The 25505-nt window shown below is 43.7% G+C and overlaps 1 protein-coding gene across 1 annotated transcript; it reads left to right on the top strand.

The window, feature by feature from the left end:
- Window positions 1–1030: 1030 nt before the first annotated feature.
- LOC129772948 (uncharacterized) lies at window positions 1031–25033 on the top strand. Its single transcript, XM_055776483.1, has 4 exons — window positions 1031–1227; window positions 1405–1628; window positions 22731–23618; window positions 23721–25033. The coding sequence occupies exons 1-4, from the start codon at window positions 1031–1033 to the stop codon at window positions 25031–25033; spliced, it is 2622 nt and encodes an 873-aa protein (XP_055632458.1).
- Window positions 25034–25505: the final 472 nt, after the last annotated feature.

Below are 25505 nucleotides of genomic sequence, written 5' to 3' on the forward strand. Positions count from 1 at the left end.
AGAAAACATCAAAATACACCCGAACCCTGCTGTTTTGGGGTCCCATGATTACGTATTAGGGTAATCGAAATTATCACTCACGTCACATCGCGACGTAATAATGTCGATGCTCGGAAATGAAGGCCGAAATGCTACTACGAGAAAAGCGCGCATGATACAGAAAAAAAACGGTAAAGCCTTTGCCCATGATTTGCATGCCCAAGAGCCAGTGATCATTGCCGGCAGTTTCGGGCGGCGGTGGGCAGTAGAAAAACACTACCCGCGAGGGCATATAATTTCATTTTTTTATTTCCCTTCCTCGCCTCGATCGATTCAACGATCATATTTGCCCGAAACATTGTTGGGTTTGTAGAGATGACCGATCTTCATGTTCGTGAGTTGTCTGTGATTGTGTTTCATAATTTTCGCACCGTTCTGAAATTGACATTGGTCGGTAGAAGCTCATACCGACTAATAAAAACTCCAAAAACAACCAAAATCTTAAACGTATATTCCCAAAAATCCCCACAACACCTGATCATCCCCAGTTTCGTATGATCGTGCTGTTAACGATCATGTTCGGTCAGGTCATCGGATCAAGATGTGCTAAGACGAAAAGCAAACAGTTTTATTTTTTCGCCCTCCTGACCGCTTCGCTTTTTCTGCGCTTCCGAGTTTTCTAAGTCGATCGCTGTGGGCATTGTTCCTATTTAGGGTCTATGCTTGTACAAATGAAACACCGTTTCGTTTTGGAATTTCAGAGCGTTGTTATTCTTCAACATCGTTCAGGTTCAATAACTCGGAAAGTGCATCCATTGGATTCTGAATAGGTTTTGCGGGAAGATTAGAACGGATCATCGGAGAAAGAGCAATCAAATTCTTTTCAACTTCCTTTTTAATGATGATGTTTCCCAAACAGAAACCGCAGCCCCCCCGTTCCGGTGGATGGAAGCACGGGAGCACATTTCCATTTCGTTTTGTTATAATCACACTCAAACGATTCGGAGGAACAAGCGTGAGCGCGGAGTTAAGCGTTTGATGCGTCGATAATATGACCATTATCCCTACCACACCTGATAGTCAATACGATACTGTTGCTCTACTGCCGTTGGTTGGTTGGTTGGAAGTTAGCGCGTTTTGGGAGCCTCCGCGAAAGCTCATTCCGAATCTGAACACGGCGCGAAACGGAAGCTTGCGCGAAAAGCACGCGCTGCGAACATTCCCGTGGGGGCGATTTTTCCATATTAGGTTTGGGTAATCTTTCGGATTTTCGGAGTCAATTAAGAGGACTTGTTTGTGCTGGACTTAAATCGAAGAATGTGACCTAGGTGAAAATGGACGAGCAGTGGATGCATCAATAATATTTTTCCTCCAAAAAACGAACTGTCACCAGAAGATTCTGAAGTGATTGAAATATTGAACAAGTCAAAACAGTAAAGTGAAGATGAAAATAGTGGTGTTACTCTTTGGCATCATTGTGACGACGGTTGTGGCTGTTCCATGTCCAGAGCAGGCTCGACCACACGCGACCCGCTGTGATCAGTACTTCCGCTGCGTGTTGTTACCCTCCAAAACTCACGTCTGGGTACCAACGCAGTGTGGAAAAGGACTTATCTTCGAGCCGCAACTGAAAACCTGTGTTTTGCCTGGTAAGTTTTGTCAGCTTGCGGAATCGTTTACTCTAGTTTCCATCAATCACTCATTTTGGGAGCTGAACGAAGAATTAAGTCTGGCGCGATTAAGATGTGATGTGCGGCAACTAACAAGCTTGATTATACCTCCAATCGAACTAAATTCCTGTATGTGGGGATGAAGAGGAGAGTGATTAACGGTACGAGAAGGTAGTTGCACCGTTGGTGTGCTGAAATTTCGTTAACATATTCAGTGCAAACACGTGATGGTTCAGAAGAAAAATAACCAACTTAGGAGTTAACTAGAATGACAGAAAAATAAATAATTATAATCAATCAATCAGTGGAAATCTGTTAGATGTGTGGACATATCTTTTCGAATCCACAAATTTATTCCATAAATAAAATTAATGCAGGTGTTCTTGCAATACAGTTTCGTTCGTACACGCGAAACGAACGTGATGAGGTGAAATTGAAATCGAAATACATTCTTTTTCCGAAAATAAACTAGCATGCATTAAAAACATAGTTGATAGTTATTTTTTTTCACAAAAAAACATTCTGATTAAACTGAAATACGTTGATGTTCCCGTTTAACAAGCACATGAAATTGATTTTCTTTAACGATGATTATTCGCGGAACAAATTTCAAATTCAATTCAGATTGAATTATTCCGATGAAATGTGATTGCTTTTTTTAGAACAGAATGCTCAATTTCTCTAAAGAGTTTTCAGAAGAATTATTTTCCCTATCTTCCATTCCCGATTATTACAAACAAGTATCACCGAAAGCTGTTTTCTGCAAATTGAAGCGTTTTGGAAATATTTTGCCAATTAGAATAGCTATCCTCGGATAAAAACTCAAGTGAATCGGAAATATTCCCCCCTATTCAAACATACCATATCAGTAAGACTACGGAAGGATCAACCAATTATACCTTCCGAATATTTGCCAGATATCGAGCTGGTCACATCCTCCAATTTGTTTACATTTAATTTCTCTCCAATGCTTCTTTCACCCTTTCCTGCCATAGAAGAATTAAATTGTTTCAGTATTTCAACCGAGCGCCGGAAAAGAAAGAGGTCTAGGGTCAATTCTTGGTATTCCATTCATCGGTACGTTTCGAATCATCGCGAACTGCGGAACGGAGTTTGTTTTTTTTATTCGATACTTGTAGCAATCAGGTGGTATGTCCCCTGAGGTACGATATGCGTCCACGGAAAATTCGCTTAAGAATATCCGTCTCCTCCACAACGGAAATGTTGGTATTGTGAGTTTGCTTACACACAGTTGAAGTGTATTCAGTTAGGACATGAAATTTGAACACCGAAAAAAAAGTCCAGACCATATGAAAAATGTTGCCATTTATTTATTCAATGGGGGTATTTTCAAAAATTCCACTGAGAATAATTAAATAAGACCGCAATTAGGAGTGTATAGAATCTCTATTTTTTTTATTAATTCGTTTATTTTTACAGGCTCAGTTACTTAAGTTTAAAGGAGCCGAATTCTTACATATAATTAAAAACTATATATATAAACAATTTTTCTTACATCTATGGTTAGTAAGGTGGAAAACCGATTACTCGCGGTGTACTCGAGTTTAGGAGGGTGACATATTTTTAGGAGAAGGATGGGATATAAGGAAATTGTAACAATGTTGATGAACACTCATTTCTTAAATCTATTCGTATATCTATAGTGTATTTACATTTCAACTTATTCTACTATTTATAGCAAGGGGACGAATTACCCGCGAAGGAAGGAAAGGAGGGTATAAGGATGTAGGGACAATCACACACGAATATCTATAGCTTTAAGAAAAACATATATATGGGACATGTAATCAAGGTCTAACCGAGCCAACACATCTCTCACCGGCACATTGGGCTGTCTTCCTCGGGCCCGAAGGGAGTTTTCTAAATTCGATCTGGCGACAAGATACACCTCGCACGACCAAACAATGTGCTCGATGTCGTGATAACCTTGGCCACAAACGCAGAGATTGCTGCTGGCAAGATTGAAACGGAAGAGTAGTGCATCTAACGAACAGTGATTGGACATGAGTCGGGAGAAGGTGCGAATAAAGTCCCGACTCAAGTCCAGACTTTTGAACCACGGTTTGAGGCTAACCTTAGGGATAATCGAGTGAAACCACCGGCCCTGGAATCTCTATATATATAAAAAACTCGTGTCACGATGTTCGTGGTCGAACTTTCTCGGAACGGCTAGAACAATTTTTATGAAATTACTTACAAAATAAAAATGGTAGTCATGAGAATAGGTCATAAACTATTTATGATAGCGCTAGGGTACCGATTACCATATATTTAATAACGATCAGAGTGGCCATATGCAGAAAAAGTATCAGAACAATTTTTTGTTGTATTTTATTGCATTTATTTCTATATTTATAAAAAATTCGTGTCACGATGTTCGTGGCCGAACTCCTCCTGAACGGCTCGACCGATTTTTATGAAATTATGCACAAAACGTTTGTTAGGCATGAGAATAGGTCGTAAACTATATTACATACCACTAGGATACCGATTACCGTATGTTTAATACCGATTAGGGTGACACTATGCAAAAAAAAATCTTTTTTGTGAATTTTTTTTAAATTTGGTTTCAGAAAAAACATAAAAACCAAAATTTTCATCCTTTTAACCCCGAAATTATGTCGTCAAGTTGCTGTGATCGTGCGGCCTACTGAACTTCGCCAGCTGGGAGCTCACCAGCTGACGGAAAAACTCGACACGCTGGTACTGCAATTGAGCGTCCTAACTAAACGGCAGAAACGTTACTCTGACTCTGCAATGCGCCAGGAACAAAAGCGGATGTTCAGAGATAACGAAAAAGCGTTCTACGACCACATTAGTGACGAGAAGCCCGACTACCGCGAAGGTTTGCCAGATATTAGCGATGTGACGAACTTCTGGGTTGGTATTTGGGAAACCCCAGTACAACATCGCGAAGGGCGAATGTGTTTAAGACGGGAGGAGGAGAGTTGTGGTGAAATTGAAGAGATGCCAGCTATCATCGTAGGAGAGAACGATATCCGCGAAGCCTCGTGGTACCTGAGGAACTGGGCTGTACCGGGCCCCGATGGTGTTCGGAACTTCTGGCACAAGAAGCTGACCGTCGCACATCCAAAGATAGCTGAGTGCTTCAACAAGGTGCTACGTGACCCACACAACCTCCCTGAATTCGCCACCCGTGGCGTCACCTTCCTCCTCCCGAAATACAGCAACACATTGAACCCATCAAAGTACAGACCGATAACGTGCCTATCGAGTCTGTACAAAATACTGAGCAGCATCATTACCGCCAAAGTTTCTGCTCACTGTGAACAACATCACATCATCGCAGAAGAGCAGAAAGGATGCAGGAAAAATACGCATGGCTGCAAAGACCAGGCCATCATCGACGCAACCATAGTCGGCCAGGCGGTATATAACCAGCGGAACCTAAGCATGGCCCATATCGATTACAGCAAGGCTTATGACTCCATACCTCACTCGTTTCTCGTCCGGATATTGGAGCTCTACAAAATTGATCCCGTCGTCGTTAGGTTCCTGCAGCATGCGATGAGGCAGTGGAGTACGTCTCTGCACTTTAGTGATGGGGAAAATGTGTTGCAGTCTTGAACGCTGCAGATAAAGAGGGGGATATTCCAAGGCGACTCTATCAGTCCGCTTTGGTTTTTTCTGGCACTGAAGCCCCTTAGTAGGACGCTCAATAGAAACGGTCATGGCTATGAAATAAGGTATGGCGACGGCGCCCACGAAGAAGTGACCCATACCTTTTACATGGACGATCTCAGCTCAGGCGAATTTGCAACCCGGAGGAGAGATCCTCTCTGGAGCCACCAAATGTGGCTGCAGGTTGCGCTAACGCGAAGGTTCTCTGTATTAGCCACCGAATGTGGCTACCAACGAGCGCTGATTGTGCAATCGACCCAAAAGGGGAGGAGGAAGGCCCTTTATCGGACGCTTTCTGGTAGGCCAGATCACGTAGAGCACATAACGAGTATGCGCCTACTGATGCGATCCACGTCACTTAGGAATTTCTTGGCCGGGCGGTGCTAAAGTGGAAGGGAAAGGGGATAGGGAGGATGGATGGCGGAATTTCGGATTCTTTTGCCGAAGCTGTTCGGCACGTGATACTTACCAACGCCCGATGAGTTGGGTTGGTTCCTGTTTCCACAGCGTCCTTCCTGGTCTCGTCGATGCCGGTGACCTTCCTGCTTCTTCTATAGGCGTGTTGTGGATGTGATATTTGCTCGGTTTAGAAGAACGCGACTTCTTAACGCCACGATGCGTTGGCATTCGTGGTCTGATTTAGAGACAAGGAAAGTGCCACACATCTAGGTTGAAAGTAAGTTTGAGAGAGAGTGAGTTTATTTCAGGTTAAGCTCGCTTTTATATACAAAACATTGCCTCCTTGTGAGGTCTTATCTACCCCAGAAGGGCGTAGCATAACAATTATTTGTTCTATCTATACCAGACGTGAGAGCGAGGGCTGATTATTTACACGCACACAGGCGTGTTATCTTTTCCTTTTCAAACATTTGTTTATTATTCTTAGCGAGCTCTCTTCGAGATTCTCGCCGCCTACGCAATTGTTTTATTGCCCTAACTCGGAGATAGGCTCCGTTAATCGCACTCATTGTGCTCTCTCTGGGATTTCTCCCGTCCTTCGGTATTTTACGATCGGAGATAAGCTCCGACTGTAAACTCATTGCATCTATTTGTTCGTTTACTCGGCGGGTTATCGCTAGGCGGAGGGTTGTTATGCTATTTTCTGTGTATTTAGGATAGAGCGTGATCTAATCATCTGCTCTATCATTCTGCGTCGAATCATGCTCTAAAAGCGTGATCCGTGCGTCGACACAAGGTCTACGCTGATTCACGTCAGCGTCTAGGTGTAGCTATCCGGGTTATCGAAGATATAAGCAGGGACATCTGCATGGAGTTCGGCCTCGACAAGTGCCGCTGTGTCCATCTGCTAAAAGGACAACTCACCGAATCCGGAGGCTACGAGGTCTATGACGGCGAGTTTATACAAGACATGGTTCGTGGCGAATCTTACAAATATCTTGGATTCCGACAGCTCACCAGGATTCGCCACTCCGACATCAAGACGGAGCTGCGAGACAAGTTCTTGAGTCGAGTGAACTGAGGACTTTCCTCAACGTGGAGAACAAGGTACGCGCGATCAACACATTCGCGGTTCCCTTGCTGACCTTCATTTTTAGTGTAGTCAAATGGAGCAAAACTGACCTAGAGGACCTTGAGAGGAGGGTGAGGAAAGCATTCAAAGAGGCCGGAATGCACCATCTTAATCGGCACTGGAGAGAGTTTCACTACCACGCAGAGAAGGGGGACTTGGAATCGTCGACATTTATGCACTGTGTGTTGCCCAGGTACGACAACTGCGCGAGTACTTCGCAGAACGCGCCAACCAAAACGCGCTATACTGCGCCGCTGACAGAAGATACAGCGCTCTGCACTTGGCGCAAGCGGAGTACCAACTCAACTGCAATCTGCAGACAGTGGAGGAGAATATTGCAGCTTGGAATCAGAAGGCAGTGCATGGTGCCCACCCCCATCAACTGGACCGGCCACACCTCTAATCTAATCTGTGGCTAACGCGTGGTGAACTCTCTTCAGTAGTAGAAGCCGACATGATAGCCATCCAGGATAATGCCAACGAGAAACTGCAGGCGGTACGTCTGGCACCAAGACGCTGATAACATTTGTTGGATGTGCCATCAACCAGGTGAAAACATAGAGCACATTATAGGAGGCTGTCCCGTTTTGGCCAACGCAGCCTACACCGAGCGCCACAACAACGTGGCCCGCATTGTTCACCAACAACTGGCGCTGCAATGTGCTCTACTGGAAGACAGCGTACCGAACTACCGGTATCTGTCTGCACCTGTCCTGGAAAATGACCGTTTCAAGCTGTACTGGGATCGCACTGTTCTGACCGACCTCTCGATCCACCACAACTGCCCAGATATAATGGTTTACGACAAGAGCGACCGCAGAGTCACCATCATCGATGTCGCTATTCCACTGAACCAGAATCTGGAGGAAACCCACGGTCGCAAAATCTGCAAGTACCGACTATTGGCCGTGGAGCTCAAGGAACTGTGGGGGCTAAGGGAGGTCCCAAGAATTGTTCCAGTCGTTCTCTCTGGAACTGGAATTGTCCCGAAGACACTTCTGGGAGCGCTAAAGGTGTTGAACATCGAGAAGGAATGGGCCGGCATCCAAAAGTCGGTCATCCTTAGCACCTGCGCGATTGTCCGACAATTTCTCGGTCAGGACTAAAACAGCACGAGCATGCAGATACGTGCATTCCGCAGAGCCTAGTCCCCCTTTGGCATTCAGAAGCCCGGGGTCAGGTGAAAATTCTGGCTAGGTTCGCCTAGTTAAGAAGTGAGACAAGTCTGCAAAAAAAAAAATATCTGCAATCGAGAGAAAATTTCGAACTTCTTTCTGAAAATAATTTTATAGCATGAAAAACTTTTTGGCGAAAATACAAGGGTAATCAAAGGAAACAGTTAAGTTAGACTCAGGACTATGTTTTCTAAGTATTCACATTACATCGAGTAAAAATTTTCACTCGAATTTTAACAAAATTGGTTTAGGGTATGCGAATCTGATAGAGAGTAAATTGCTTCGCAAATACGGATGAATTAATTTGACGTTTGTTTTGTGTCAAGGCAAGTCTCGCAAGTGAATGTGTTCTTCTTTTCACGTCGCTTCTGTTGATTCTGTCGAATGAATCGCAGTCGTTCGCTCTCTCCCTTTCCATATATGTCGACCATGAAATGTTGGCATAGCTCACGAAATCGTAGAATGACGTTGTCCTGATCACTTCGAATCATCATACGATACATATGAAAACCCACACGAGTCTGTTTCGCAAGAAGGATTTGATTTTCAGCTTGAAAATTTGCACATTTCGTTCACTTTTGTTCACTTTTCAATTCTATTGGAAGTGAATTATACAGGCGTTTTCCATGGTAGGTGAAATATTTTTTGTGGGTTCGGTATTTGGACGTCTTATTGTTAAGATAGCTTGGTTCCTCAACGGATATCGATGGGAAGTTCTTTGCAGAGAATAATTGTGTAAAGCAGCAGAGTCAGTGAGCATGTTGTGCATTTGAACTAGAGACGACTGTAGATCACGGAATGCTAATATCAGAAGAACCGCAGGTGCAGTTTTTTTTATACAGCCCGACGGTCGAATACAACGAAGGTCTTTTGTAAACAGCTTTCAAACATCGATTCTGCGTTGACTGTAGGGTTTGCAGTTTTGTTTTGCTAGCCGCTCCCTAAATTGACACCAGATACTGTAGCTTAGATTGTACAAACGCATAGTACATATCAATCAATGATTTGGTCGGCAGGAATTTAGACACTTTCCACAAATTACGCCTAAATCACGTTGAAGCAAATTGATGTGCTCATTCCAAAGTAGCCGGGAGTCAAATACCAAACCAAGATACTTGAAACTATCTACTTGCTCTAACGTCGTACCGTTGACGTTATATATTTGGTTTTTGCAAGATTGAGTGACAATAAGTTTTCATCGAAAAACAGTTGCAGCGTAGCCATGTCCTCTGCTATATGGCGAATAATCTGGTCGGGGTTCGAGTCTTGAGAGAGACGTATCATCCGCAAAGAGTCATGGGTTTCCATGAAGACTTAGTTTGGCCAGATAGTTGATGTAAAGGGTGTGTCACATCAAATTGCATCACGGAAAAAACGCTGTAGAAATTCGCCCAGTAGACCGATCCTTTTGAAAATTTTTGACAGTAAAATAAAAACTATTAAACAACTTTTGGCATTTTCTTTTTATTCATACTTCGAGCCCAAGCCCGTATGCTCGCACTTCCTCTTTACCCCGTCCATAAGGTTCTGTACAACGTCAGGTTGTAGTTTTTTTTGAACAGAAATCCATTTTCTCTTGAAGTCCGCCTCCGATTTGACAACTTTTGGGTTCTTCCGGAGGGCCTGCTTCATAATCGTCCAATATTTCTCTATTAGGCGAAGCTCCGGCGCGTTGGGCGGGTTCATTTCCTTTGGCACGAAGGTGACCCCGTTGGCTTCGTACCACTCCAACACGTCCTTTGAATAGTGGCACGAAGCGAGATCCGGCCAGAAGATGGTCGGACCCTCGTGCTGCTTCAATAGTGGTAGTAAGCGCTTCTGTAGGCACTCCTTAAGGTAAACCTGCCCGTTTACCGTGCCGTTCATCACGAAGGGGGCGCTCCGCTTTCCGCAAGAGCAGATCGCTTGCCACACCATGTACTTTTTGGCAAACCTGGATAGTTTCTGCTTGCGAATCTCCTCCGGAACGCTGAATTTGTCCTCTGCGGAGAAGAACAACAGGCCCGGCAGCTGACGAAAGTCCGCATTGACGTAGGTTTCGTCGTCCATTACCAGGCAATGCGGCTTCGTCAGCATTTCGGTGTACAGCTTCCGGGCTCGCGTCTTCCCCACCATGTTTTGCCTTTCGTCGCGGTTAGGAGCCTTCTGAACCTTGTATGTACGCAGGCCCTCCCGCTGCTTGGTTCGCTGGACGAATGAACTTGACAAATTCAGCTTATTGGCGACATCCCGGACCGAACTTCTCACTTTTTCACCACGGTTTCACTGACGGAGCATCCATTTTTGCCGTTCTTCACCTTCCGGTCGATGGATAGGTTCTCGAAGTATCGTTTTAGTACTCTGCTGACCGTGGATTGGACGATTCCCAGCATCTTACCGACGTCCCGATGTGACAACTCCGGATTCTCGAAATGAGTGCGCAGGATTAATTCACGACGCTCTTTTTCGACATTTTTCCAAATTTACGAAAAATTTACAGTGAAGCATGGCCAACGTGATCTATACACTTTTATCTGATTATAAACGAAATCTGAAGATATAATTCCTAAAAATTAAATTTCTACAGCGTTTTTTCCATGATGCAATTTGATGTGACACACCCTTTATAACAAAAAATTCGAGGGATTTGTGGATACGTCGAAATTTTATAAATAACTCTTTAGTAAAAAGTTTCTGAAAAAGTTTAATGGCCTGCGTTGTTTTGTAGAATCATTTCGAGGGCAATGATTCCTCATTCCTTTGCAATTAAATGGTCATATGTCGCCATTTATTGTTTTACATCAATGCAGGCATTGAACTGAGCATTTAACGAGAGACATCTTCCGTGCATCGCCATTCAACAAGCATCAAACACGCGTCTAACAGATGCACACAGTTGCAACGATAAAACTGAAACATCGCGAGAATTACCGTTTATGAAAAATCGTTTCCCGACTCTCGGTAAAAACCGTCAACAAAGCTAGGAGCTTGTTGCATCAGAACAGAGTCGATGCGCACGAAAGCAAATACGAATAGCATCTAAAAGTATCGAAGGTTTTTTTTTATTAGATTTTAAGGGGCGTAGCACTTAAGGCTTTTGCCTCAAAGTATCGAAGGTGTGCTATTCACATATAAAGGAATTGAACAAGTTTTAAGTTTCGCGCAACGGAAACCAAGCAGCACACACACAAAGCCAAATACTGATGGCTAGGAGCGACCTATAATAATTCGCACTTTTCTCTTGCAATGCCAAATGCACTTCAAGTGAAATATTCGCTAGCGTTCACAGCTCGAGAGAAAACATAGAACACAAAACGAGCAGAATAAGCGACCTTTGTTATTTCGGGCACAGAAATATTCTGAGAATTTTCCTCAGATGAGATGCAATACTCATATGCTAGCGACAGCTTACTTACTATGCAAGGGTGGAGTTTACTTCGCAAATATTCTCTTTTCGCTTTTCATTGTTTCTATTATAGCGGCTGCATAAGTTGCCCGTTATTGACAGCTCTGTTAGGGAAAGTATGGACAGGCCAGGACAGGAAATGGGAATGCTTCCAATTTTCATCAATTTAAACCATATACAGACTATGGGATTGTAATGTATAGAATATCAAACAAATCTTAGAAAATTTCCGATTCGATTGGTATGCAAACCGTTGAAATTCGTTCGCAGCAAAAATAGTTATTAACGTTAACATTATTTCATAAAAACGTGACTCCCTTGTGGCACTACTACCGTAGTGTAACGAACGGAACTCATCGCACCGTTGACACCGCATTGCGTTCTGCCTGTCAGGTAGATTTTTATTAGATCGTTTGCTACTCCTCTTACTCCGAAACATTCCATTTTGAGTAAAAGAATTTCATGATCGATTGTGTCGAAAGCTTTTTTTCAAATCCAGGAACAAAAAAGCACCAAAAAAAATTCTCCATCCATTAGAATATGGTAATCGGTATCCTAGCGGTATCATATATAGTTTACCACATAGGCTCATGCCAACCAAGTTTTTAATGCATAATTTCATCAAAATCGGTCGAACCATTTTGGAGGAGTTCGGTAACCAACACCGTGACACGAGATTTTTATATACACTCGACAGAAAAATTAGAGGAACAGATTGCGTGGTCAGAGATTTAAAGTGACTTTTGACATGCTGTAACTTCGTGAAAAATCAACTGCCATACAAATGAAACACAAATTTCTGCATTTCTCGAGAATTAATCAAGCAAATGAAACCAAATTTGGCATGTGGAGGTTTTAGGATTCAATAAATGATTCTATGGTGGTTAGATACTCCTCCCTCCTCCCTTAGGTGGGGCTGCCATACAAATGAAACACAAATATCTGCATTACTCGAGAATTGAGTTAGATACTCCTCCCCCCTCTCTAAGGGGGGCTGCCATACAAATGAAACACAAATTTCTGCATTACTCGAGAATTGAGTTAGATACTCCTCCTCCCTCTCTAAGGGGGGCTGCCATACAAATGAAACACAAATTTCTGCATTACTCGAGAATTGAGTTAGATACTCCTCCCTCCTCCCTTAGGTGGGGCTGCCATACAAATGAAACACAAATATCTGCATTACTCGAGAATTGAGTTAGATACTCCTCCTCCCTCTCTAAGGGGGGCTGCCATACAAATGAAACACAAATTTCTACATTACTCGAGAATTTATCAAAAAAATTAAACGAAATATGACATGTGGAGGTAGTAGGATGCAATAAATGATTCTAAGGTGCTAAGATACTCCTCTTCCCTCTCCTAGGGGGAGCTGCCATACAAATGAAACACAAATTTCTGTATTACTCGAGAATTAATCAAGCAAATGAAACCAAATTTGGCATGTGAAGGTTTTAGGATGCATTAAATGATTCTATGGTAGTTCGACACTCCTCCCCCTCTCTAAAGGGGGGCTCCCATACAAATGAAACACAAATTTCTGCATAACTCGAGAACTAATCAAGCAAATCGATCCATATTTGGCATGTTGAGGCCTTAGGGGGCACGAAACGTTTCTATGGAGATTCAACACACCTACCCCCTCTCTAAGGGCTTGGGGCTGCCATAAAAATGAAACACAAACTCCTGCATAACTCGAGAACTAATCAAGCAAATGGAGCCAAATTTGGGATGTGAGGGTTTTTGGGTACGAGAAATGTTTCTATGGTGGTATGACACCCCTTCCTCCTCTGGAAGGGGGAGTGGGTCCATAAAATTAATACACATATTTCAACTAAACATGACAATTGAAAATTTTGGGAAAATTCTGAAGTAAAATGGGAAAATTCGAAAAATTCAATTCACATGTGTTCTACAATTACATATTGACAAGTTTTTAGTCCATTTGATGTTTGCGGTAATGGAATTGATCTTCGTTCGAAAGTAGAAATGGATTTCAATGTGATGAAACGCACTCCTGTATCGTCTTCTATCTATATAAATAAAAAATGGATCGCCGAATGTGTTTGTTGTTACGGGAGCGGTTTTCGTTTCGGACTTCTTTATAGCGAACTCGTATGTTTTGTTTGAGTATATGCTTTAAGCTGTAATTCAATTCTTTTAGTTCATTGTTTTTATGTTTTACATTTGTTCGTTGCTTACATTTATTCGTCCTCTACTCTAATCTACCCGCCGTGTCGTAACAATAAGTTGCGGTCCTGATGTGATTTATTCACCAATTAGGCACAATTAATTATGAACAATTTAAGGAATTCAGAATAACGTTTTGTAATCAATTTCAAGATGGTTGTTGTTTTTTTTTATTGATCTCTGAAACTGCCTTATCGATCTTACATTTGTCAGACTTTCGCCCATTTCACATCTCCCTGTGGTACATTGTTAGGGTGATAAGAAACTCGCGAATCCGTGTTGCCAACATACCCCCACCCGTACTGCTTCAGGTATCCTTAAGCTGTACCTGCTTCCCTGGCTACATCCAAGGTAGCGAGCTTAATCGCCGGTCTACGCATGATACCACCAGAAGTTTGCACATCCGCACTGCGAACTCGTCCATCACGTCCAGGATACACTTTGACAATCCTACCTCTGATCCAGCTATTCCTCACGCCGTCGTTCACAACAATGACCAGGTCTCCGATGTTAATGGGTTTCACCTCTCCAAACCACTTCGGTTGCCTGGAGATAACAGGCAAATATTCTTGGATCCACCGCTTCCAAAACCTGTCTAGCATAAGCTGTACATGCTTCCAATTGGATCTTAGCAGCGCACTGTCTTCCGTTGGCCGGACTTCTGGCTGAACCACTCCACTCGAACTCAACAGTAGGAAGTGATTTGGTGTCAAGGCCTCGCCTTCTTCACTGTCGACCGGTAGGTAAGTTAATGGACGCGAGTTCACCAAGGATTCCACCTCCACAAGGGCCGTTACCAAAGTTTCCTCATCTGGATTTCTTGACAACTCCATGTTCGCCAGGCCGGTCTTCACTGAGCGAATCAGTCGTTCCCATATGCCACCCATATGTGGGGCGTACGGTGGGTTGAGTTTCCATTGTGTTTCCGCATTTGTAAATGTCTCCGCTAGATCGCGACTGATGGTGCTTATCTGCTGTTTTAACTCCGCGCTCGCCCCTTGAAAGTTAGTTCCTTGGTCTGAATAAATTTCCTGTGGTGCTCCTCGACGGGCAATGAACCTGCGTATTGCCATCTTGCAGGATTCAGACGACAAGCTGTAAGTGAGTTCCAAGTGTACTGCTCGGGTTCCTAGGCAGGTAAACAACGCTACCCATCTTTTGACAACACCTCGTCCAAAGCGAACAGTTATTGGACCAAAATAATCCAGTCCCGTGAATGTGAAGGCTCTGACGTACGGCGTGAGACGGGCAAGAGGAAGGGGCGCCATTGGCGGAATTTGTGGCTTGCACTTATGAATTTTGCACCAGTTACAACATTTTGCCACCTTCTTGACGGCCGTTCGTAACTCTGAAACGTGGAACTTCTGTCGAAGTTCGTTTACTACGGTTTCATTGTTAGCGTGTCCATATTTCCTGTGGTACCAATTAATCACCAATTGTGTGACATAATGGTCCTTAGGCAAGATCACAGGAAATTTTCCATCATCAGGAATACAATCTGCTGCAGCGATGCGAGATCCCATTCGCATGACACCCGTTGGATCCATGAATGGGAGTAGTTTGAAGACACGACTGTTTTTCTGAATCTGTCTACGTTCTTCTGGATGCGCTTCTCGATTACTACGCAGTATGCGGCACTCTTCAGGATATTCACAACTTTGGATTATCTTAAATATAGTTGACTCCGCTCGTTGTAATTCTTTTTTTCTCAGGAACATGCCTTCATTCGACTTCGATTCATCTTGAGACAACTGTGGCAAAACAAACCGTAGGACGAATGCCATAGTGCGAAGTAACCTCTCCCACTTCGAGAAACGCTCAAATTCGATGACCTGCTGTGTTGATATCTGCTGTTGCAAATAGGCCACCCTTAACTCTTCAGTAGTAGGTTGTTCAATTGCTTCCTCTGGCCAATCAGACTCCGGTTTATACAAGAACTCCGGTCCGTTGAACCACCTGCTGTGTTCATCAAAGCATGGGCCTTGTCCCCACTTTGTAGCTTCATCAGCAACATTCATCTTTGTTGGCACCTTCCTCCAGTCACTGATCTCCGTTTCATCCAGGATTTCTGTTACCCTGAACGCTACGAACTGCTTGTAGTTCCGTGGATCTGCTCGTATCCAGTTAAGGACTGTAGCTGAATCACTCCATAAGATTTTACGCTTGATGCGTATCGTGTGATTTGAGATGATAGATTTCATAAGTCGTGTTCCAATCACGGCTGCCTGCAGCTCTAATCGCGGGACTGACAACAACTTGATAGGGGCTACCTTGCTCCTTGCAGCCACCAAACTACAGCGTACTTCTCCGTGGTCCAGAATCCGAAAGTACGCTGCGGCAGCATATGCGGAATTACTAGCATCGACGAAGACGTGCAGTTCAAGCGAATTGTATGCTTCCGGTTGGTATCCAGGAAAGTAGCATCTGGGTATTTTCACTGTATTAAGCGTTCCTAAAAGTTTTGCATATCGCTCCCATTGAGGTACGATATTCGCCGGTAACGGTTCGTCCCAGCCAATTCCGGATCTCCACACATCTTGGACTATTGTCTTACCATGCACCACAAACGGAGCGACCATTCCTAACGGGTCGAAAACGCTCATAACTAAGCTCAGCAATTGCCGTTTAGTTGGCACTATGGACTCTTCCAGTAGACGTTGTAAATCATTGCGGAAAGCCGACGAGAATACGAAGACATCCTCTTGTGGTCGCCATACCATTCCCAAAACCCGTTCCAGATTACTGCCCTTGTCCATCGTGAAGCTCTTAACTGACTTCGTGTTCTGCTCTCCGATTCGCAGTAACACCTCTGCGGAGTTGGACATCCAATGCCGAATAACGAATCCTGCCTTTTCATGAACTTGTTTAACGTCCAGAGCTAGCTGAACAGCTTGCTCGATCGTATCGACGCTGTCCAGATAATCATCCACATAATGGTTTTCCTGTATGGCCTGTGATGCTTCCGGATATTCTGCCGCATACTCCCGCGCATTCAAATTCTTCACGAACTGCGTTGAACTTGGTGAACACGTTGACCCAAATATAGCAACATCCATAACGTGCACTTCAATCGGGTCAGATGGACTGTCCCGCCAAAGGAACCATTGGGCTGTACGATCCTGCATTCTGATGAGCACTTGATGGAACATTTCCATGATATCGCCACTTATAGCGATTTTCCTTTGTCGATACCGACACAAGACACCTTGTAGAGATGTTAGTAGATCCGGTCCTTTCAGAAGGACGGAGTTCAACGATACCCCTTGTATAGACGCAGCAGCGTCCCAGACAACCCTAATTTTATCAGGTTTCTTGGGGTTCACTACGACACCCAATGGTAAAAACCACGTCCGCTTGGGATCCATCTCATCCAGCTCACATGTAGTTGCCTTGTGTGCGTACCCTTTGGATATGTAGTCAGTCATTTTTTGCCGAACGTTGTCGTACAAGTCTGGTGATTTAAGAAGCCGACGTTCCAAGCACCTCAATCTGCGCTCAGCCATGGGTCTGCTATCGGGAAACTTGAAATTATCGAATCTCCACAAAAGCCCAGTTTCGAATCTGCCGGTTTCAGTTCTGATCGTTGTGGATTGAAGAATCTTCTGAGCGCGCATGTCGTCGGCCGATTCCTTCGTCTGAGTCACCGCAACGCCAATGCTTTCCATAGAGAAAAAACTCTTCACCAGTTCATGTAACTCGTCGTCTCGTGATTTCGTACGAATATGCAGAACTCGCTGTGAAGATGTACCTGTTTTATCCCCAGAACGACCATACAGAACCCAGCCCAACCTGGTTTTAGCGACTACTGGCTCGTGCTCGCGACCCTCCCTCAGCTTTAGTGTGGTCTTTAATCTGGTATTATCCAGTCCTATCAATAAACCGGGAACGGCTTCGTTGTAGCTTTGAACTGGCAGCCCTTTCATGTACGGGTATTTGCTCTGCAATTCCTCGAAATTCAAAGATTGGCGTGGTAGCTCGAGCCCGTCGATGGTTTGCACTCTGCGAATGGTAAATTGTTTGTCTATACTCAATCCTGAAATGTTCAGTTGAATTTGCTGAGATTCTTCTTCTACACGCTTGACCCCGTTGGTCCACTGCATACATAGTGGAGATGTTGGACCTTGTACACCTAGTTGTTCAGCCAAAGATCTCTCTACCAAAGTGGAATCAGAGCCACCGTCCAAGAATGCGAAAGTTCGTACTGATCGACCGTTGGCATGAAGGACTACCGGGATAATGCGAAAGAGTACTTGCTGCTGTTGTTGATGAACTGAGATTACGCCAGAAGTTGGAACCGAAATTTCTGTTTTCGGTTCTCGTGGTTCGCCTGGATGAAGCAATCGGTGATGCCGTTGCTGACAACCGTTAACCCCGCAACCCAATGCTTTACACGGCCATTTCCCATGCGGATATAAACAGCGTCTACAGAGACTCAAGCCTTGAGCCACCTTCCATCTGTCTTCTAACGTTTTCGACTTGAAAATTGTGCAATCCTTCGGTTTGTGTCCCCCTGTATGACAAACCACACAAGGACGTGCAGTTCTTGTTTGGATGTATGATTCTGGCTTCTCTGTTGCCTCATCGTTCTGAATGTTCATTGTATGTATCTCCGCTTTCCCTTTTGGTTTTTCGAGTTTAGCGGAAACTGGTGTAACGCTACTGGCAGCCGTTACGATCACATTCATATACACCCCTATTCTGTATTTCGATCGATTCGAAATATTTCGAACGAGTTGATAAAATTCCATTCTGTATTTCGTTCGAGTAGTTTTTGCATTTCGTTCGATCTGTTTCTCTTCGAACATCAAATGGGCAAAACGTTCGAAATAAGGAACGCAAAATTATAACTCGAACGAAATAACGGTTCCGAACGAAATGGAAATCCGTCGGAATACAGAATAGGGCTGATAATCTGCGAAGGTCTTCAAATCTACGTTCGGCACTCGTTGTTTATACATCGCCCAATCAAGCTTGATGTTTGCTGGAAGCTTCTCGACCAGTTCCTCAATCAAGATCGGGTTAGCCAAATGCAACTGCTGTCCCGTCGAAACTAGATGAGCGCAGAAATTTCTAACAGCCAGACCGAAACTGATAATGGTTCCCAGTTTATCTGGTCGTGGGGTCGGTGTTGCGCGCACTTCTGCTAAAAGGGAATTTATAATTGCTTCTGGCCGTCCATATAGAACTCGAAGCGTATTGATGATCTCTGGGACGTTCGAAGGATGAAGGAGAAAACTACTCACTGATTTCCTTGCGTCCCCCTTCAAGCAACGTTGCAGTCGCATCAAGTTCTCCGAATCATTATACCCACACATCTGCGTGGATGTTTCATAGCTGCTCCAGAACATCGGCCATTCGATTGGATCCCCAGCAAAACATGGAAGTTCTTTGGGAACAACGTGGCGTGCTGCCAACTGCTGGGTATTTGGACCGTATAACGACTGAGAATGAGACAGCTCGTACGGCCACTGTGTATTTGCTACAGCCGGTATGGGTGTTTGGTAACTTGACACACTCACTACAGGAGCACGAAGTGGAGGTCGAGGATCCCCCCATATTGTCGAAGGTGTATGAGAGACTGCTTGAAGAGCATTCTGGGGCACCAGAGGATTCGGGAAACCTACAGGCTGGTTTCTACTTATGAAATAGTTATCGGAACCGGTGTATAACAGTGGTTCATTCCTAGGTACCTGAGAGTGCCCTAACTGTCCTAACGATGGAGTGTAAATGTATGATGGTTGAACATAGCTATGTGCGATTGGTTCTCCAGTGCATCTTACTGAGGCTGAACTGCTGGTACTCACCATGGTCGATGTGGGTACTACATACAAATTGTACTGACCAGTGTGAGAATCCACCCATGTGCGCTTTTCATCTCGTGGTTGGATGTATTCGCTATATGCGGGAATCTGAGGAAGCAATGAACTGCTAACGACGGTTGCAGTTACTGCAGGAGTCAATTGTGGAGCTGCCGACGGATTCTGCCACGATACTTTACGCTGAACGATGGGAATACTCGTATACGATACAGGTGCTGTCCGGGGCGTTGATTGAACCAATGATGGGAGTGATAGGATTGGATTTCCGTCGCTAACGGAAGTTTCTCGGTTTACGTTGGTGATGGGTGAAGTGACGTCATCGAACAGTTTCGCAAGTACACTAGGCCGTGCGACAATATTACTCGCTTCCCCCGTTTTATTGTTGACTCGAGCTGGAACAGTAGACGAACTGCTTTGAACTACTGTGTTTTCTACCGGTACTACTGGCTTTGGTACGACATCATCACCCGCTTCCGGTATGAATCCAGTGGAAATAACTTTTCCAGATTTGGTATTCATAATCCCTTGGTGGTTGTCGATCCAGCATCGAACCTTTTCGACACTTTTGGCTGTATCACCGCTTCTTACACTCACTCTTGAGCTCGTTCTGGCATCCTCGTTCAATTGCGCGTGAAGCAACTTATACTTCCGATCCATGAACTCCTTCTCTAACTTCAGTTGATCCGCCCTCACCTTCTCCTTCCTTTCCTTCTCCATTCGTATAGCTTTCTCCTGCAATTCCTTGTCCTGGTCTGCTTTTTCAGCCACCATCTTGGCCTGGAGTTCCTTTTCCTCTGCCAATTGCTGCATCTCCAACTGCAGTTTTGCTTGTCGTGCACTTGCGCTCGTCGACGCTGTCGATTTCGCCGTTGATGGTGCACGCGAACCCCTCGGTCGACATACTACGCAATGGTAACTTCTATCATCTGCTTCTATGCTATCGCCAACCCCGGCGCACGAAAAATGAATCCAGCGAGTGCATCCATCGCACTGCACCATCTTGGCATCTGCCTCATTTAGCTGCTTGCATACAATGCACAGAGCATCAGTGGATACTTCATTCGGAATTGGTTGATCTACCGGCATCATTTTACGAGGTCTTAATAAACTTCAAAGAATAAATCTTAAAGTTTGTTGTTACGGGAGCGGTTTTCGTTTCGGACTTCTTTATAGCGAACTCGTATGTTTTGTTTGAGTATATGCTTTAAGCTGTAATTCAATTCTTTTAGTTCATTGTTTTTATGTTTTACATTTGTTCGTTGCTTACATTTATTCGTCCTCTACTCTAATCTACCCGCCGTGTCGTAACAATAAGTTGCGGTCCTGATGTGATTTATTCACCAATTAGGCACAATTAATTATGAACAATTTAAGGAATTCAGAATAACGTTTTGTAATCAATTTCAAGATGGTTGTTGTTTTTTTTTATTGATCTCTGAAACTGCCTTATCGATCTTACATTTGTCAGACTTTCGCCCATTTCACATCTCCCTGTGGTACATTGTTAGGGTGATAAGAAACTCGCGAATCCGTGTTGCCAACAGTGTTGATAAGAGCAAAACTCGAGAAATAAATCGGCCGATTTAGGGCTGTCTTCATTCTATCACATTCTCTGTATCAAACATTTATTCCATGTAACTGAGAAAAATGTTGTTTGCAAGTGGATGAAAAATCTTGCACGAGAATTGTGTCTGAAAATAATCTGATATTATAATGTCGAGTTTTGGTGGAAGTATTGAAATTTTATAGTAAAAAATAATTGTAAAAGGTAGATTAGAAAATCACTCAATGTTCTGCGATTGGACCCATGAACGTGCGCTTAGTAAGAAAACGTGGATGTGATAACGAAAAATAAATTTTGGGCTGGTCAGCTAAAAATAAATAATAAAAATAATAAAACAATTATAGAAAAAATCTAAATGTTCAACATTGAAAATCAATCACACTTTCTGTCAAATATTTACCAGGAATTTGTGTTTTTAAAGAAAATGCTTGATTTATCATTTTAGTTTATATTATCGCCTTCAAAATGGGCTCCCTTCAAAATTGTGTATGCTGAAGCAATACACTTTTTCCAACGAACAGTCCAAAACGGGTCCCACGAAAATTTGGAAATAGAAAATAGTCACACGGAGCCATATCACGAGAGTAGGTGCTTGTTCAATTACATTCATACCATTGTTGGTTAAAAAATCGTTCACAATGATCGATCGATGAGCTGGTGCATTATCTTGGTGCAAAATCCAAGTGTTATCCTTCCACAAATCTGACCGTTTGCGACGAATTTTCTCTCTCAAATGCCTCATAGAGCCAAGTCAAAACTCTTTATTGACTGTTCGGCCCTCCTCAAAACCGACATCAGGATCACTGAGTGTAGTACCCAGTAGTACCCAAATAAAAAATGAAATGTTTAGCGGGAAGATTCAAAATTATATATATATGTATGTCCAAACAAGTAATGGCTTCATTGATTTTCACACTCACAAGGTTCAACATTTCCCTAATCGTGAAGAAACATGAGATTGTTTGTAACGGACGAAGAAATGTATCCATTGAAGCCTTCTGCAGTTCTGATAAGCTAAAAAAAACGATTTCAAATATTGTCTCTGATAGTGTTTACTAATTCCTTTGAGACAACATGGTGGTACAAATGTTTTTTTTCTAATCTGGCATCAAACACGATCTGGAACTAGTACAGCACAAACTACGTTTGTTCCCAAAGACTACAATCCACACATAAATATTTGTCCTGAACTCCGATCAGTCGACTAGAAGCTACAGTTCAGGTAAATAAAATAAACTACCACAGAAAATTTGATAGAAAGCCATGAGAGAAATTATATATTTACCATAAGACCTTATTAAACCTGTAAAAACTCCCAAATATCTCGGATTGAATCCTTTTTATTGACGATATTTTTGTGGACAGCCTTTACAATTCTATGGAGGTGATTCATCAACACTAGAGTGAACTTCCCTCCACAAATTATATTTGGCCAATTTTCCACCGGTAGTCTAGGAATGTACTAAAATCACAGATAATTCAGAAACTATTGAAGAAATTAATTTCGATTCGATTAAATCGAATCACAAGAAAGAGCTTCGTTGTTATGACCTAGGAACATTCGCAAGTCATAGAATAAATTATCTGTGGCTCACGTTTTTACAACTGACCCAATTCAGCAATTAACACAATTCCACACTAGCATAACATTGCTAATTCTTGGTCTACGCATCCATCTTCAGTTTCACCTATCTCTCACTCAGAGCCAATCTTTTTATTCTCCATCCCAATTCTCTTTTTTTTTCTTCTTTCAGGTGATAACTGGGAGTGCAACCTTTCGAGTGAGACGGGCTACGAGAGCGGCGAGAATGTTTATGGTATCAATAATTTGCCGGCCCTATACACCGACTCCACCACCGATCCAATTATATCGACAACCACTCAGATGGCCAAAAATGTCACAATTCGTGACCATCCGGGTTATTCGAAGCCGGATAGCTTCACGGACCGGCCAGTAAACCTTCCCACCGTCAGTGGGGACAATAAAGGTTATTATATTGTATTGGATCGCGATGGAAACAAGCGGATCACCTACTATCACACACCAGCGCCCAGCCGGGATGAGGATGAAGAATCTAGCGGAGATGGGCCCGATATGCCGACCACCGCGACCTACGATACTCGTCCATCCACGTCGTCAGGCTCTAGCGAAACAACAGATTTAACACCAAACGAATTGAACTCATTTCTGGCGGATTACACTTTTAAAACAACTAGCGAATTTCCGTCCAAATTGGAGACGAAACTCCCACTGCCAGCGAATGGTCGAATCCATCCCGAGCATTTGTCCGTCATATTGAGTCAGCAGGAGAAACTGAAAAAGATTGCCTCCCAGATGAAGCTAAAGGCCGATCCGACCGGTGGAGTTGGTGATAAATCTCCTTTCTCGCACCAACCAGTGTATACGAGTCGCCCAAAAGATTCGTACCTGATTAATTTACCCCAAAAAGTGCCGCAAGCCGCCGCCTATCCCAACTCAGCTCTTCTTTCGGACGACGTGATACAGAGTATAATTAAAATCTCCAAACAGATGATGACGAATCACGACGCTTCGTTGGAGGAATTTTACATGAAGCCAGTTTTCATACCGATCTCAATCACTTCTGGATCGCAGGACTACTCCAAGTTCCCATCGAAACCAGGCAAGATTGTCTTCAGCCAATTGTTTCCATCGCTTTCCAACAATATCACCCAATTCGGTACCAAACCGATTGGGATTACTATAACGAATCCTTATACTTCAGGTCAGGCCCCGGTCTACGACACCGTACCAGAGCAGGTAGTAACCAGTCGTCCACAGTACCACAACAACTATCAGCAGCTAACGGAAGACGTCGTCCATATCGGTAATCGTTTCCCACCGCGACCCATCTCAAACGACCAGGTGTATCCGCACCATCAGCAGATAATGTCAGCAATGCCAGCGATGAATTACCCGATGTACAACCAACAGAATTATCCAAATTCAAACCAAATGATGAACCAACAGGGCTACTACAATCCGACACTTCTGATGAATCAGCTCAGACAAACACTTTCCTATAACAATGGCGAAGTGTCAACGAGTCAGAATGCTATTTCCGAGGAGCAGGACGACAACTCTGAAGAACTTCCGGAAAAAGAAATGGACTCATACCTCAACTTTGGCTCGAATGAGGAAACTGAGGATGAAAGCAATACTCGGCCAGACATGAAGAAGTTGATCTCCGTTGGTGGGGCAACTCTCAACTACGAAGATTACAAAGACAGCATTCTTCCCCTGCTCGACGCCAATCCTGATGAAGTCCGCATTTCTATCCTTACCTGCACTCTCGGATCACGGCAACCAAACAAGACGGACTGCACGAAATACTACGTGTGCAATCCTAACAATGGAGCGTTCCAATCCTTCTCGTGTCCATCTTACACCGCATTCAATGAGAACACCCGAATTTGCGACACCGCCACCTACAAAGCATGCCATGCCACCAAGAGAACCACTCCAAAGCCAACCGCCTTAACCAGACTAGCGGAGCAAAAGCTCAAGAATCATCTAACGACGGAGACGTCTCAGCTCAAGCACGACTTGAAGGAGGCCCAAAAGTATGTCGACTTGATCAAGAGGGAGGCGTACAAAATTCTCAGCCGAAACAAGATGACCTCCGAAAGGCACGATGCTGAAGTCACCACATCGGGGATAACCAGTCCTGCGCTGAGCAGCATTACCACTCCCTTTGTCACCAGCACCTCGGAGCTGATATCATCTACGAAGCGAACGAGCAACAAGCCGAAGCGCAAGAGTGGTTCCAAAAAGCGAAACAAGAACAAAACCACAACCACTGGCAAGCCGGTGCCGCCCGATATGGCCAATTCGACGACCACTCCGAAGCCGGTTCCCAGGGCACCGAAGTGCAAGCAGAACGGAAAGATGGCCGATCCGGCCGTGCGGCGGAACTATTACGTGTGCTACAAAGCTAGCCCCAAGAAGTTCATCAAAACGCGGATGGCCTGTCCGAATGCGCTGGTTTACTGCCCGAGCACGGAGTATTGCGTTCACGAGAAGGACTGCAAGAAGTGATGGATAATGCATGATGGGGTTGCGCGTGTGTGAAGATTGTATGACTGTTCCAATGTACCATAGTATCTATTTATAATTAATTTATGATGTAATGTAAGTGATCGAGAAGCAACTTAAAGTTAATTTTATTGCAAAGAACATAAAAAAACACTAGAATAAATAGAAACTACCTCTCTATTCTATTCTACATTGCATTCAATGACAAATGACAAATATTCCCTGTTTGGTGTTCGTGTTTATGGGGAGAGCATTCTATACTAGATGGATGCGAGATGACATTTATCCGTTCTTTGTAATCCCTCAACCTTCAACATATTTAATTTCCAAAAGAGCACCAAATTCTAACACTTCGGTAGGTCACGCATCGAGCATTTTTACTACTCTGCGTACCAGCGCCCTATTATATGAAGGAGTCAGGTCCGATTTAATAATTTTTGGCCAAGTACATTCACCACTCATATTGTTGGTTAAG

Source organism: Toxorhynchites rutilus, chromosome 3 (assembly GCF_029784135.1).
Source record: "Toxorhynchites rutilus septentrionalis strain SRP chromosome 3, ASM2978413v1, whole genome shotgun sequence".
Classification (NCBI taxonomy): domain Eukaryota; kingdom Metazoa; phylum Arthropoda; class Insecta; order Diptera; family Culicidae; genus Toxorhynchites; species Toxorhynchites rutilus.